Raw genomic sequence first — 17,439 nt, 5'->3', positions numbered from 1 at the left:
AATGTTATATTACTTTAATATGAGTAAACGTTAAAATTTAATAGTTATTAGATGTCAATTTGATGGGAGAATCAAAATTCTGTATTTTTAAAATTAGAGGGATTAGATGTCTCTGAGACTAAAATTGCATATTAATAAAAATAAAGAGACCAAAAGTGTAATTTAGTCAAAAAAAATTATGAAAAGGAATGTAAAAAACAATTTCCTCAAAAATCAAGTATGACATAATTAAATATAAAATATTATTTATCCCTACAATACATAAAATAACTATTTATTTTATATAACTAAATTTTTTATTGATATATATTATATTATAACTAAAATTTGTATAAACATACAAATAATATTTTTAACTTATGCTAAATAATTTATGCTATAATAAAATTTATTTTTAACTATTGATAATTTATTTTAAAAAAATTAAATATGTTTTTAGTCTCTACAAAATTAGTAAGCTTTGATTTTAATCTCTGTAAATTTTTTCTTTATTTTTTTATCTCTCTAAAATTTGAAACTATTATTTTTAATCTCCATTTTTATGTGATCCTTTTTAATTACTTTTTTAATGAAATAATTAAATGATTACCTTAGATGTTACTCACAATTATTTGTGACATCGTGTTAATATTAGAAAATTTGCATACATCTATAAAACAACCGTTATTTATTTATCTTAAAACAACTATTAGTAGCCATAAAAAGTGACTTTAGATTTTAGAACAATGAAAATCAGATCAAAATCAAAACAAAAAATTCATTTCACAAAGACAAAATAATGTTTATAAATTTTATAAAAAAAATGGAAAACAAAGAAAAAAATTTATAAAACTTAAATAGAAACTCTTTCATTTTATAGAAACTAAAAATATATTGTCTTAAAATTATTGAAATAAGTATAAAAAAATGAGATATTTAAAAAAAAAATTAAATAAAGGTCAATGTAAGCTAACTTTGATGTCCTGTACCTAGCCTTTCACGATATATGACACCTTAGTGGAGGTCATCAGAGGATGAAACGGCTAGAAAGGGGTTAACGGTAGGAAGTAAGAAAACTTAGGGGGTGTATTGGTTTAGGATTTCATAAAATTTTAAAAGATTTTTTTTTGAGTAAAAAAGTCAATTGGTATTCAATCGGGATTTTATGTCACTTAAAAACAATTCAGTGGTATTTAATCTGGATTTTCAATATTTTTTAAAGAGTCTATTAAAATCCATTAGTATTCATTTACAACTTAAAAACAATCAATTGGTATTCAAAATATAAGGATTTTAAATGATTATTGTGTTAGAGGGATTTTGAATGACTTTCTAGTGTTATCTATAAATACCAAATTCATAAAACAATCTCATCCAAACCTATCGGATTTCGGAGGATTGTTTGAAGTGACTTTTCAAGTGCTTCAAGAATTTTCAAATGAGTTTTTCATTTTTTTTTCTATGCTCTCGTCTTCTCAATTTTTTCTCTACAATTAATATTGCACTATTGTTCATTGCTCATATATAATATTGTAGTATTGTTCCCATTCCATTTCCCTATTTTGTGAAACTCCGATATATAAATGACAGTATCATTGACTTGCTCTATTTTTCTCTTCGTTCTCTTTAATTGACTTGCTCTATTTTATTTTATTTAGTTGAATTTGTTCCTTTATATAACACAAAAAAAATGCTTGAAATTTTAACTTTTAAGTGATAATTTTTTTATAACACAGGTCAAGAAAAGGGAAAGGTAAAAGATGAAATTGATATCATGATCTCTACAATATATATATATATATATATAAGATGAATTTGAGTTAGGGTTTCTATGAGTAGAATGAGATGAAAATGGATCTTAATTGGGGGAAAAACCCTTTCTGTATAAAAATTGCGATCTCTCTTCTTCTCTTGAATTTGTTACTCTTATCTTCCTCCTTCTTTTATGACTCAACAATTATTATCTTTTACTATGAATTTTTATTTTAATTTTTATATTGTGAAATTTGGATTTTTTTATATTTTAAAAAAAGAAAATTAACATAAGACATTCTAGTATCTAATAATGATGTATTCATAACACTAGATCTTAACAATGATGTATTCATAACACCATAACACCAGATCACTATGAACTACCTTACTAGCCTCCATCACCTCACCCAAGAATTTCAACACCTCAACCCCCTTTAAGTTCAAAGGTTCCCACTGAAAAACCAATTAATTGTAAGTGGAGTAGGTCTGAGTATGGAGTGAGTTCTAACTCAATTGGGAACAATAGTCAAGCCAAAGTTCTAGAAAATCTATTTGTTGGCATCGAGACTATAGCCGCCAATTTTGAAAAAATGTCTAACTTGATGGAAAAAAGAGAAAGATACCAAGAGGCAAAGGGAAATATTTTGGAGTGCCATAAAAGAGATCCCAAATTTGGATGTTCGAACTCGCTACATGTCAGCTGATTTCCTCAATACTAATGCAAAGAAAGACTTTTTCTTGATGTTGTCAATAAAAGAGCGTTCAAATTGGATAAAGTACAAGCTAGGATGAACAATATTGTTTTGATGTTATTTTAGTTGCACTTGATTTGAGTATTTTCTTTATAATTTGGTTGTGTATGAACACATGTTGGATTTGTCAAACTATATTATTTTGGTATTATTTTGGTCGCACTTGATTGAAGTGTTTGCTTTATATTTTGGAATTGTATGAACACATTTTGAATGGTGGAATTATATTATTTTAGTTTTATTTTGGTCGTACTTGATTGAAATATTTTAACATGTTTTATTTTTTCATTATAATAATCTTTAAATACAAGTGTACAATTTTATTCTTTAAAATATTATAATTGTATAATTTTAATCTTATATACCATATTAATGTGTCAAATTATTATATTAAAATAATATTTTATCAGCAAAAATCACACACATGCAAATTAGTCATTCATTATTTATTTCGATACTATGTTCATGGCAAAAAAAAATTAACATGTCAATACTAACAGATACTGGTGCGAACGAAAATAAACCGAATACTCTAAAATAAAGTTTTGAGTTTAAGTATTTTAGGTTAAAAAAAGTGTAATTGAAGGAGAACTTCACTAATAGTGCACAGACAAGTTAGGAAGAAACATTAAAAATTAACAACGAACTAACAATCAGACCGAAATTACACTTTAAAAAGATATCAAAACACGACTACAATTGCACAATCTAGAATTAAGAGACTAATTATATAATAGCAATAACATAGGAATCAAAAACCTTATTTAAAATCTCAATTTATAGTCCCTTATAAAATAACATGCACCTCGCAATTTCATTTTGCTTATAGAAACTAAAAGTGCTTACTGGAAGATTCTTGTTGAGAAAGAAAATAAGAGAAGCTACCACATCAACTCTTCTATTTTATTCCTTTTTCTCTCTCTTCCCTTTGGTAAGAAAAAGGTTCTAGCCACACCAATTGATCATTTTTGTCTCGAAGTACACTGCAAATTGCGAATGACTTATTTTTAAGAGTGATTTCAATAAACAGGCCTAAGAGAAGGAAACTGTTCTGTGCTAACAGCTGAGTCTCAAGTCATGGTTTTCATTACTTGACACCCAATTTTGCAGTCAAAATTAGTCATGCTCCTACTCTATCATTTTTCCCCTAAACTTTTTACGTACCCTTCCTCTAATAAATTATGTTCTTTCCTAAAAGCAACAAAAAAATTAATTAAGACAAATATCAGATACATTATGCGCCACATAATCTTTATCCTTGTAATGAACATTTTACCGAAGTAACTACAAAATTATATTTGTATGATGTATAGCATAGTTAATATCTATAGAACTGTTAAGTGAAACTGGGCATAACAAAATCAGGCCCTACGCTATACAAAATTTTCATCTATCTATCAAAAATTTTTGCCAAGCTCTACTTTTTTCATTATTCTAATAGTGTTGTGCAGAATCGCGTCCAAAATTCCAGCTACCTGAAATCACAAAAGGGAAAAAAATAAAAATAAAAATAAAAATAAAAAATAAAAGACTAATCAACAATATAATTATAAAAAAAAAATCAAACATAAAACAAAAAGTATGGGGAACAATGGCTAATACAAACCGTGAAAACTCCCCCAATAATGGCACAGACATTTGTAATAAAATGTGAAAAAGACTTCTGGTTTTCTGTTATTAAGACCTGCGGACAAGAACATTGTAAACCTTAAATGAATTTACAAGTTCAAAATTTCATCCAAAACTATATAACCTTAAATGTATGCAGACCTGCATGGGGGAGAGCTCAAGATGAAACTTCGCAACAGGAATGTCTACACTGTGTGCCACACTGCTGTGCGCTGTGTACTCGTACTCCTCAATTAATTTATAGCCTTTTCTATTCATTACCTCTGTTTTAACTATCTGAATATAATGCTCTATCTGCAGAAACATGATTTATAGGAATATGAGGCATTTGGAAGAAAAGGAATAAAGAAAAGCAAAGCACTACATGAGGAGGTCCTGGGCATTCATGCTATCTGTAACATCTTACTCTTGCAAATGGAGATCAACAAACTTTTTGCCCATTATGAAATCAAACATTCAACACATGGCAACCAACAAAAGTCAAATAGTAAAGTAAACACTAAATTATGTTCTTCATATAAATATTGAACTTACTGTAACATTTGCTCCTAAATCACGAGTATTGATGAATGACCGGCCATTGAGCCTGTCATGGCTGCTACCAATGTATGGTATCAAGAGCTTCACATCACTCATGACCCTAGCTGTCACTTTCTTTCCAAAGGACAAGTAGTTTATGACATGTGACATGTTCATCTGAGAAGCATCAAAGGAATGGGCGTCTGATCTAGCTGAGATGATCAAATTTCCTGGAACCTGCATAGTGGAAAACAGCTTATATTTCTTTTTCAACATTTTTTTTTTTTGAAATCTAGGGAAAGAAAAAGTTATTTTTAGAGATTTTAGTATTAATAACTGGAGCTTCTACTAAAACCAAAAAGACAAAGAAAACGTGGAATCAATTGCATCAGTTACTTCCAGAGCAATGTAAGACCTTCATAACTCATGGTTACATATGAAAACTATTTAAGAAAAACAAGGAGATTTTATAAATTATATTTGATGATTAAACCTTGACCTTTTGGGCATTTACCTTTTTCACACGCACATATCCCTCTATTCTACATCCACCTGCTGATGGCGCTGGCCTTTTTGTATTCCCTGTAGCATTAGATTTATCCTCCAGAGCTAGCTTTTGAGATTCTGTTGGGAGAGATGCAACTAAACCCTCCATAAACTGCAGGTAGAAAGTGGTGTTTAATTACTTCAAAAAAAGCATCAAGTCTACCGGTTCAAATTATGCTAATTTAAAATAAATATAATGTAAACCTTGACTAGGCTTTCTGTATCACGATCTCCATAATATGACTCATGCTCATGATGCCCATGTTCACTTCTGAAAAGTATTCAGCAAACTAGATTTAATCAAAAATCCAAAACTTTAGAAATCCAGTCGTCAAACAATTTGAAACAGTAATCAGGATGTGCAAAATATCATAAAGATATGGCTTAAAATGAATAGAAAGACCTCTAAATACAATGGAGAACTAAACATTATAAAGAAGTGACATTGTCCATTAAAAGTTTGATTCATTGAGAATGTCAAGGAGGTAAGTCTTGCTAACTTGTCCAAAGATAGCTACAATAACTACAAAATTGGTCATCGACATGATTTCAATTTGAATATTCAGCTGATCCTCTTAGGTGATACAGCAGTGCAACATTGCGCAAATGGTTTTGTGAATTGCTCTAGGAATGCACTCATTTTATCTTTTTTTTCAACCAAACATTAAGAAAAATAAAATAATTTTAAACATGTTGAAATATGAAGATTTAGGTAATTTAGAGATGAAAAGGAAAAAGAAAAAAACAGAGTACATATTATTTTCCATGCGTATTAAAGAGATCTGATGTGATGACATTATTTTGGTACAAGAGATATCCCTATATAAAACCTGAACTATACAGGCTAAATAAGGAAATAGAGAATTAGGAAATAACAACCAAATCAAATTCAAATAATAACGGAAGCATGAAAATATGACAATCAAACAATAATGAAAATATGTAAATGCGATAACAAGACAAAATTAACCTATTCATATATATTTTCACAAAATGATTTCATAACTCTAACCATTTCCCATTGAAACATATAGTCATGTCCTTTCCCACCTATTTTAATGCACTATTTTCATCCTTTCCTCGTGTTCCATTAATGTTGACTTTTATCACTAATCACGTTCTAGATTTGAGTTTTAGATCCAACCCATTCCCATATTTATTGAATAAAAAGGCTTAATTGCATGTTTGGTCCTTTAATTTAGTCAATATGCAATTTTGGTCTCCCAAGTTCTTTTGAGTCAATTAAGTTCCTTTATTTATAAAACAAACACATTAAATTTCCACAAAAATATCTTAAAATTCTCCCTCTTCAAACCCTAATCCCACATATCATAGAAATCCATCAAATTTTATCAAGTTTTAACTAAATTTCGTACTTCTAAATTTTAAAATTATATCCCGATTCCATCATAAACCCCCAAATATTTGGATAGAAAAATAATAATGAGGGTATTAAGTGATAAAGGGACCAAATTTTTCTGACTTTAAAAAGATACTTAATTAACTCAAAAAAGATCTTGGTAAACCAAAATCGCACTATGGCCAATGTAGAGGAACCAAAAGTGCATCTAAGCCAAAAACAAAAATTACAGCATTAAACTAGTCATAAATTATTGTATATAATAGTAATAATACCCTGAAAAGGATAAGCAGATGCCAGATGAGCACATGTTCATTATTAACCAAAAAAGCGAGGAGAAATATCTAAAATGCATGAATTGTACATAATGAGGTTTGTGCAGGGATAACTCCATGAGTTAATGATATTAATTCTGTATAATAATTAATAACATCATATTAATTATCTTACATAACATAACATATAGTACAAATGTTTGTTAATTGAAATATTGAATAAAAGGTAGGAATTCTTCATCATACACTAGTTGACCAATGGATTTTACATAATGGCATTGTTACCTGACATCACTTCCTTTACGAAAGATTCGAATAGATGGATACCCTTGTATGTGATTCCTGGAAAATGATAATGAGATACAGATGAATGGCAAAAAAACATAGATGGAGAATAACAAGTTCAATAAGCGTTTTTGTAATGGAGACTGACAGCAAAACCAAAAATTCAAAGGTTTGAACTTTACAAGAATCATTACAAAAACCCCAAGGGCTAAGAGTGAAAACTAGAATATTTGCGAGAATGAGTAAGGTATTTAAGCCCCCTTCTAACTAACTAATAAACAAACTACTCTAACTGGAGCTTACTTGTTTCCCTTCTCTTTCCCCCAACTCCGAGTAAAAGAAGAGAACATAAACTAAGAAGAATGCAACATCACAATGATATTTCCACATCTTGGCTTTGACTCCCATACAATCAATTTTTACTTTTTAACAGAGAGCCATTAACTATCAATTCACTTTATTTACAGAAGTACCTCGCCTTTTTCTTTAATATGTATCAAAAAGGTTAATTGACATGGAAACTAAGCTCCAGTTTTGTCAACAACAAAAAATCTGTGTTTTGCAGATAGAAGCACAATGTCAATCTCAATTCTCAACTCTTGGTGATAAAAGAAAGAAGCAGGGAAGAAAACAAAAGAAATGAAAAATATAGAGAATACAACTGTTTCCTGATGATGTTTAAATAGAACAAAACTGAGGAGAAAGAAAGTAAAGATATTGCAGAAGTTTTTAAATTTAAGAACCAGAATTTAAAAAAGCATCCCAAAAAACTATTAAAAAAGCAGTATAATGTAATATACACATAGCAATTCATTGTCAACTTATTCTTCATATATGTTTGGGTTAATGAAAAGTATAATTTATTACAGCATTTTAAAGAATTTGAATACTCCTAATTTCATTATTTTTTATACAAAAGTACTCCTGAAATGTTATTAGCATTATATATACATTTAGAAAAATCTACCCAACAGCCTTAATTTCTTGCAAGTAATACCTATTAAGTGATGAACCAGACAAATTGACATAAGGTTCATGCTATTATAAGGGTCAAAACAACAAATCCACTTCTTAACAACCATCATGCATCCTTCTGTAGCATTTCTGCCTATGATGAGAGAACCAAAATGAGGGGTTCATCCATGCACATTTCTTTATGAGTTTGCCTCCCATGTTGGTTTATACAAACGAAACAGGGTATATGGCAGTTAACCCCATTTTTATTTTCAAGAATGTTCTTTTCCTTATTTTCCTTCTTTTCTACTAAAATTAAAGAACATATCTTCACCACTTTTTCTTTCTCCACTCCAATTTCATCGTAGTATAGCTTTTATAGTTATTATAAGTACTTATTTTCCAGGTATGATTTGGCAACTTTATCTTTTCATGATTCAAAAGCAAAAACATAAAAATGATACAAAACCAAATTTCATTTAATAATAGATATAAAAAAAAAAATTACAGACAAAAAAAAAAGGAAAATAAGTCAACTGTAGGTAAGAAACAGAGTGATTTGGGGGGAAAAAGAATAAAAGTAAATAAACTAGCAATAGTACCTCCTGCATAAATCTCCTTCTTGAGTGCAATCTACCTTTGCCAAAATAATACGCCCATCTATTTCTGGATCATATCTAAATTAAATGAAATCATAAACATATTGGACATTTAATTAGTGAAGTTATGATAAATTAACTCTACCAAATCCACAAAGGAGATGAGAGTCAATCATCTAAAATGTAATTTCAATTTTCGAAAAGTGTGAGAAACGATGAGTCAATAATAAATTACCTCTCTTTCAAAATTTTAGCTGCCTTCTCCCATGAAGGTTTCTGAAAGAAATGAGTAGAAGATAAATTCATTAACAAATTCAAAATCTACTAATCATACCATCATCCATTAAAGGAAAGAATTCTACACAATTCATTCATTGTATCAAAGCATTTGGTTAACAATCTTATTAGGGCAGATGAAATGCAACTACTAGCACCCATAGCATATGACATGTTATACAATATTCTGAGTCATGATTTTGCATTAGTCACTACTGAAGTGTAACAGATGGTAAAAATGCACTAAGCACTTGAAATAGCCTTTGCCACTACTACAGGGCTTGTAATGAAAAGGAAATTCCTCTTTTAAGGATCGACACATTGTTGAAACAGAAACAGAAACAGAATAGAAAATCAAACTATTTACAAAACAACAAAAACATCAAGTACCGCTCTTATTTCCAGAAATGAAGAAGAGGTAAAGAATCATGATTAAATGATTACCAAACGTTGACACCAGGAACACCATGGTGCATAAAAATTTACAACTGTAATTGGAAACCTGCAAAAGGATCATTAAAATAGTGTAAACAATGCATATTAAAAGGAACTTTTGAGCTCTCACGTACTTAAAACAAAGAAAAATTGAATGAAATATTCTCAGGAGTGGGCACTTACTGATGAACATATTTATCAAAATTATGTGTTGCAAGTGAAAAAGAACCTTCAACAGATTCTTCATCTACTTCATCATCATGCTTCACAGCATTTGAAACTGTACCTGAATGAAACTCAGCACCAGTGGGTCTTAAATTTGAATCAATGGAAAACTTGCGAACCGTTTTTGTTATATTGAGCCTGTTCTGAAAACAAGTGGCAAAATATTAAGTACAAGGACTAAAACATCAAAGAATGAGATGAGGTATCATATCATAAGCAAGTATAAAATGAATAAGAAAATGGAGTAATAGAAACTTACTGTTCCCAGCACATCACTCACATCAACTGATGCAAACTCGCATGAAAGTGCAGGAAAACTACAAAATAAGTTGAAGCAATTAGCCAACAACAACAGAGAAAGAGAAAGACAAAGTTTACAAATAGCCATTAAATTAACATACTGAGAATAATACTATGACTAGCTACGGTGTCTAAATAAATTGGGAAGGACTAGAAAATCTGATGAGCTGAAGGCATTGGCTTGGGGACACTTTGAATTCATGACAATTTCACAAGCCATCACTAAACATCAAATATCAATAATGACTCCTAGCCTCTTAATTATCATTTTGTAAGATCGTCATCCCACTCCCAATTTCAACAATGATCTGATTTGAAGCTGGCCCAATTTCTTTGAAAGGTCTTCCTCCATAAGTGTGTTTGGATGTGGCGCTTTAAGAGAAGAATTCAATTTTTAAGTGGATTTAAAATACAACATATCAACATGACTTGTTTGTTTCTCTGATGTTACCAAAAAAAATTACTTGTTTGGATATCAACTCCAAAGAACTTTCAATATGATGGAAATTTGATAGGAGATTTTTTTTTAAGTAATATGAAGGCATTTCAAATAATATTGAAAACGAGAAGTTTGAAAATTCCTTCTCTTTCACGGTCTCACTTCCAACTCTCTCACCCAAAGCTTTGGTGAGTGTCTATCTCTAATGCATCTCTTTCTCCTCTCGCTCTTCTGTGTCTCTCTCTCCCTCTTTCTTTCACATCTTTTTTTCTCTCTCTCTCTCTTTTTTCTACCTCTTATTCTCTTTTCCTCTCCCTCTCTATCTTTGTTCTACACCTTTTTTTCTAAATAAATATTTAAAAATAATATCTACATGCAACAAAAATTAAATTACTTTATCATAACAAAGGATAATACGAGGAATTTGAATTGCCTTATTCCAACAAAATATTTTGAAAATAAAAAAAAATTAATTGAAGCAATTAAATTTCCATGCATTTTAAATTCCTTAGAGTTTTGAAGTTCTCCGTCCAAACACTACTTGAGTGAATTTCAAGCTTCTAAAAAGTCAAACTACAAACCATTTTGTTCAATGAATTAACCAATACTTAGCAAACAACTTATCAACCCCTAACAAGCTGGTCTTCATAAATTTCTCTATTAGACAATTATGCATTCATATAACAAGAGCTTCAATAAGCAAATGCAAGTAGAAAGAAGCTTGTACTCTTTGTAAAATATGACAAGTCCATACCAAGACTCAGGAAAACCACAAAGCTACCAATAACTCAGATTATAATAGTAAAAAATAGTTAAGACATGGGCATCCATCTTCAAAAAACATCCTATTCAATAAAAGACAGCAAATGCCTACATATGCTTCTACCTGATATTGAAATCGATACGTAAATAGTCACCATCCGAACTCTTGTCAACGATCACAGCTGTGGAGGTGCTAACAGCCAAATAATTACTTAGTTCCTGAAACAAGGTTCCAAGACAAACATCAAAATGAAACCTAAACAACCAATTCAATTTTCAAAATTTGACAAAAACAAAATAGAAGATGTTCATAATTTGAGTTATAACAGTATAAGCAAGATAGAACCTAAGATCAATGTACAATGCACATGACAATGGGGGCTTCAGCAACTGACCATTCCAAACAAAAACATCATAGCAAGAGCGGCTATTATGGATAATCCCGCTCCCGATAACGACGCCTCAGTCAAATCTCTTGGGATTTTTCTGTTGACACAAGTCATTGAAGTCAACAACAAGCACATAACAAAATTATTAATAATTTTTTTTATAGAAAGGGGAAAAATCAAGTATGCATTCACAAATTACTCATAAAATTTCCATCGCATTTTATAATGTCCATAGCCACAAAACTAAAGGTAAAATTTACAGAAAAACACTCCGAATCACAATAGAAAATGCAAATCTAGGTAATGGACATGCTCTTCTTACACGTAGATATTCGTGTTCTCTTACGGTCCCAACCGTTATCTAAAGTGCTTAACAATGAACACGACAAGATTTAACCAAATTTAGGACAGAAAACAACTAATCTGCATATTTGGAGCAAAATGAAACCGAAAACAATTCTTCTGCATACTTGAAGCAAATTGAAACCGAAAAGAGGAGAGAAACTGAGAAAGATTCCAACCTGTAAAAATCGACGGATTTGAGTTTAGTAGCAGAAATCATGATGACAAAAAGGTGGAATCACAGCGAGAGAGAAAGAAGACTCTCGGAAATTGAGAGCGCAATAGCTATGGATTGTAGATCGAAGGAGCTTCTGTTTCAGCTGTAGCTTCTTCGACCCACACTCACTCTCTTCTTCTCGGTGAGGAAAAAATTGGTATTTTAAATTTCTTTTGGGGGAAAGAGGAATATATTTAATTATTAATTAAATTCGGGGGAAAATAATATTTTGCACAAGTGGTAGTACTAAATTTTCACTTTTAAGATTTAAAAAGTCCTAAAAAAAAATAAAATAAAAAATATTTAATATTTACATTTGGCATAACTTTATGAATTTAGGTTAAAACATATTAAAAGATTCTTAAAAATGTCAACTTTTGTAGCAAGTTAATTATATTAGATTTTTTTTTATAAAAATTACAATAATGATAATAAAATTAGAATATAAAATCCTACATGTATTATTTTTAATTTTTACTATTAAATTGACTCTAATAATTCTACTAGAATTTAATGAATATGTATTATTGATGTAAAAAAACATATCGTAAATAAATTAAAAATCATGTTTAGTATTATAATTTTTAATTGAATTTATATGGTATCATATTTTATCTTTATGTCTAAATAGGTCATATTATAATTTTGAAGCACATTTTGAAAAAATGTATTAGTTTTTGGTTGTTAATTTTGAATGAAAACATAAGCCATATTTATGGAGAAAAAAAAATAAGTTATACACTAAAAGGTGTTGTGCAATTTTACATGATTAGTAGGTCAGAAATTATGAAAGTTTTTTTTTTTTTATAAAATGAACACATGTTAAAATATAGAGAAATGGTTGTAGAAATAGAATATACAATTTCTTTCCGATATATTTATATATTTGAACAAAAAGTAAACTTGAGTTTGTCAACTATAAACTAAATAGTCAAAGGTTATTGATAAAGTAAACCGAAGAAATTAAAGAGCATTCATTCACTTATTTATTATAGGTTAAATATATTTTTATCTATGGAAATATTATATATATATATATATATATATATATATATATATATTATATTAGTCTCAACTGAATTTTACTTATTTTTTAATCCTTAAAGAATGTAAAAAAAGGTGAGATTTTAAATCTTTAGTAAAAGGTTAAAATTGTATTTTTTTAATTAAATATAAATATTAAAATCAATAAAAAAATTTATGAAATAAAAAAAAGTACATTTTTAATGATAAATAATATATGAGTCAATTTCAATGGGTCATTACAAAGAAAAACATTGAATAGATATGATCCAATTATTAGCCCAATTGATAGAAGTGAATGCTAATATAGTTCTCCTTAATGTTATCTTTATTTTTTAAGTTGTAAAAAAGATAATTTTTTTTAGTATTAGCATTGACTTTAGCAATATTATATTTTAATTTACTCGCTCAAATTGATTTATAATATTTTGTTTACGACTTCTTTGTTATTTTTAAATCTCAAAAATTTACCCTTCTTATTTTTTCTTCCCAAAATATGGTTGAGATAGGTTGTAGGTAGTAGATTTTGTTAATGAATATAAGTTACGGGTCATGTGGTGATAATATGGGTGTTTATAGATAAGATTTTTTAAAAATTTAAACAAAATTGAATTGATCTATTTTATAAAAGTGAATTGATTAATTAATCTATTTTTTATAAAGTAGATTGGTTCAATTCTTTAAAAATATAGATCATATTTTTTAAAATTAGATTGATTTGGTACAGTATAATTATTCAATTTTTACTCATATATGAATTATTTATAATAAAAAAACTTAACCGAATCAATCCACTTTATAAAAATAGATTAAGTAACCAAATCATTTTTACAAAATGAATTGGTTTTAAAAAATTTAATAAAAAAAAACTAGATTTTTTTATATCAATCGACATGGTTTAGATTTTCTTTACACTCCTAAGTGGTGGGTTGAGATGGTAGGTGGTCGTGGATGGGAGGGTTATAGTGGCAAGAACTACACTTTTCTTTCTCTTTTAATGGCTGGTAGTAAGGCAAATGATGATGGATTGTAGGAGTGGTAGTAAGGGAGTTTCAATTTTTCAAAGGGAGAGATTTTCGATGAACAAAAACAAGAATGACAAAGTAAGTTAGAAAGGAATAGGATAAAGAAAGTAGAAAAAATGAAATATGTTAGAATAAATAATGTTTTACATCCTTGTTAAGTTTAAGAGTATCATATAATCATGAATTAGTTTTGATTTAAGCATTAAAAAAAAGTTATTTTTTTATAAGGAAGACTAGTAGCGTGTTTGTTTTATAGTTTGAATATTATTCAATGAGTTTTTTACACTTTCCAAAACAAAAACTTAGCAATAAAGGAAGGGATGGATACATGTTAAGTTTCATCCAACGTTAAAAAAATACACACTAAAATTTTTTTCTTAAAAATCAAATAAAACAATGGTCTTAATAAAACAATAGAGCTTAATGTCGTGTTTCTAATATGCATAGAATCTTGTATATATGTGTGTGGTTTTAATATCTTTTTTAGGAATTCAAAAGCACAATATATATTCTTCATAAGTAAAAAGAGGGGGAGGGGGAGAATAAGAAGCCTTGCAAAAAGTCAAAACTAAATCTCACCTAATTTATCTAAAAACGCACTAATTTGAAACTCAAAGCACAAATAATTCTATATAGTATATACAAATTATTTTATTCTTTGTTGCACAACACTGTCAAAAGGTGAAAGTGATGAAATATAATTAATGTTGTATTTAATGTTCCAACGTTCATTTTTTTTTCTTAAAATAATGATCTTATGACGAACATATTCATATTAATTATAAATATTAAAGACAAAGAGAATCCTTTTTTGCTGGAATTTGAATTATATCTTGTTAATCTTTTGTCTAAAGCATTCTTTGAATTTATGTGTAACATAAGAAAAAAGAATGCGCTTAAATTTGTACATTTGTTTTACTAAGACACTATAGTTGAGTGAGTTTTACCCTTACCTTTCTAAATGAAAACAATGAAAACTTAAAGTTATTTGTTGTAAAATAATACTTGAGTTAGTGTTTTGAGAAACAATTCAAAGAATATTTGATTTAAGCCTAAAGAAGTTTGAGATAAAGAATACTTATAATAATGTTAACAATTAGTGAAACTCTTGACACCCAAGCTAGAGGTAGTCATAGATTTAAGATGAACCAATATTTTTTTTAATGTTTTATCTCTTATCTTACTTTTTATATTTGAATAAAAGTGTTTAAAATAACTTCTAAAAACTTAACAAGTTTTAAGAGTATTGACATTTAAAAGAAGTTTAAGATACATCGTCTTTTCAAAAGTTTTAGTGTATCATTCTAGATAGGATGAAACAATTTCATAAGTAAATGAATTTGCAAAACATTGTTAAAAACACATTTCAACCTTTCTTATTATGGTTTCTTATGTTTTACTAAAAAAAAAAGGGGGGGACAAGGTGAAATACAAACAAGTGGCAACAACAATGTCATTGTTAATGGTCAAAGATGGAGTCATTATCGATAAAAATAATGGTTACTTTGTATGTGTTCTTTTATTAGTGTTGGCTTAACAAATGCTATCATCTAAAAACCTATTCCAACCAACACTAATAGATTTCATTGTGACTTGTGATGACCATGAGGTCATCAATTAACCAATACTAAAATAATTGTTTGTGTTAGCTTTCGATGATTAAGATCAACTTTTAGTAAACATTAAATTGTGTTTTTTTGTAGCGAGTCAATTGAATTAAACTGAAGAAAAGGTTTTATAATTTACAAAAGCTCAAATATCACCTATAAAATGTGATGCAATGAAATAAATGATTACTAGGTAAACGATCAATTTAACCCATAAAATTGTAACACATTGTTAATGCTTAGATATAGGAAAGTATTTTAAAAAGCACTAAAATTGATCTTCATCATTTACGTTGGTCTCAAAATGGATGTTCTTTTTATGTAACATTATTAGCAGTGCTTAGATGACACATTAAGTACCAAATAAATACCTAACTTTGGAAGTCACATTAAGTGTTATGGAGTCATCATCCTTGCAATCTCAAGTTGCTTTATACATTCTTGTTGTCACACATTCTCCTCAAATGAATTGCCTTTCACTACTAGCTCGCTGCCAATCTATATTACCCTACCTTTCTCTAACAACCACCACTTATATTTGACCACCAAACACTTCAGCCATTAAATTTGTTAACTTTGCTAAGGTCCCTCGTGCACATATGACATCATCTATCCTACACTTTGTCATAAAACCCTAAACTCTCATCCCCTTTTTTCCCATTATTTGAAGAACTAAAAAATCAAAGGGAAAAAAAATAAGAAGAGGCAAAAAAATCTTCTTAGCCTCTTTTTTTCTCTACACTCAGGGCATAAGGTTATTGAGTGAGGCATTGTTGAGAAGAGAAGATGAAATGTGAGAAAGAGATGAAGATGGAGAAGAAAATAAGTAATAGAAATGTTTAATTTTCAACCAATTTGTCCTCCATGTGTGAAAAGGTGTCATAAAGCCACTTAAAGCAACTTTAATGTTGAGTTGCTTCATGAACTACTTAATTAAGCAAATATTGGTGGGTTTTATATGCCACCTTTACATCAAAACTTTATTCAATGGATATGACTTCGGTTATACTTACTAGGGGAAAGAAAAAACATTATGTCTTTCTTTTTATATTCAAATTATCTACTACTAGGAGTAATGGTTGATCTCTACCGAGAAGTGTAAGTGCATACAAAGTGTATATTTTTCTCTCAACATAACCTATTCTATATTCAAGGCTAGAATTCAAACTTTAGACACTTTGATTAATGGACACAAACTACTACCACTTGTGTTGACTAATGTTGGTAAAAGGGATACATGTGTTAATTATTTTGTCCGTCTCCATTTCTTTTTTAGACATTTTTACTCTTAAACTCTTACAATCTTTAAAATCAATCATTATTATTCTTTAATTGCACATACTTATCTATGCTAATATATAAAAAAATGATATTTCTTTCGATAACCTCTCTTCATCTCCACAATTTTTTAACCAATACACCCTTAATTTTTCGATTGATACTTCTTTTAGAAAATAAATTTATTTTTAGTAACTACCATTGAAAAATTCTTTGAATAGTCATATATACTACTATGTTAACTTTTTGAATAACCACTCATTTTATTATGTATATTATTTTAAAAAAATATTGAGAGACATGGAGTGTCTCTTTATTCCTAATATCAATAAAGACAATTACTTTTTTTTTTTATATCTCTTCTCATGTAAAAACTTCATATATCTATTATGATTATCATGTACTTGATGACAAAGAAAGTGAAGGAGATGTTATGGGAAAGTTGAATGCAATAGACAACGAGGATGA

General features: G+C 28.8%; 1 protein-coding gene across 1 annotated transcript; it reads right to left on the bottom strand.

The window, feature by feature from the left end:
- Nucleotides 1-3,699: 3,699 nt before the first annotated feature.
- LOC109809837 (protein disulfide-isomerase 5-4) lies at nt 3,700-12,196 on the bottom strand. Its single transcript, XM_020373239.2, has 15 exons — nt 12,001-12,196; nt 11,486-11,576; nt 11,215-11,309; nt 9,849-9,906; nt 9,548-9,732; nt 9,374-9,431; nt 8,889-8,929; nt 8,657-8,731; nt 7,101-7,157; nt 5,385-5,451; nt 5,149-5,292; nt 4,650-4,871; nt 4,257-4,409; nt 4,093-4,170; nt 3,700-3,961 (listed from the first exon to the last, which is right to left on the bottom strand). Exons 1-15 carry the CDS (start codon nt 12,039-12,041, stop codon nt 3,884-3,886), a joined length of 1,443 nt encoding a protein of 480 aa, XP_020228828.1. The 5' UTR covers nt 12,042-12,196; the 3' UTR covers nt 3,700-3,883.
- Nucleotides 12,197-17,439: the final 5,243 nt, after the last annotated feature.

The sequence above is a fragment of the Cajanus cajan genome, chromosome 8 (genome assembly GCF_000230855.2).
Source record: "Cajanus cajan strain Asha chromosome 8, NIPB_CcT2T_4, whole genome shotgun sequence".
In the NCBI taxonomy this organism is placed as follows: Eukaryota; Viridiplantae; Streptophyta; class Magnoliopsida; order Fabales; family Fabaceae; genus Cajanus; species Cajanus cajan.
The sequence above is the reverse complement of the archived record's forward strand: the minus strand, read 5'-3'. Positions and strand labels throughout refer to the sequence as shown.

Bases quoted from the DNA above. Each gene is read 5' to 3' on its own strand.
- LOC109809837 (XM_020373239.2), bottom strand. From the start codon at position 12,041: ATGATTTCTGCTACTAAACTCAAATCCGTCGATTTTTACAG. The intron at 11,310-11,485 runs GTCAGTTGCTGA...ACCTTGTTTCAG, and splicing joins TGATGTTTTTGTTTGGAATG to GAACTAAGTAATTATTTGGC. The intron at 4,872-5,148 runs GTAAATGCCCAA...TCCACTATGCAG, and splicing joins GATATGTGCGTGTGAAAAAG to GTTCCAGGAAATTTGATCAT.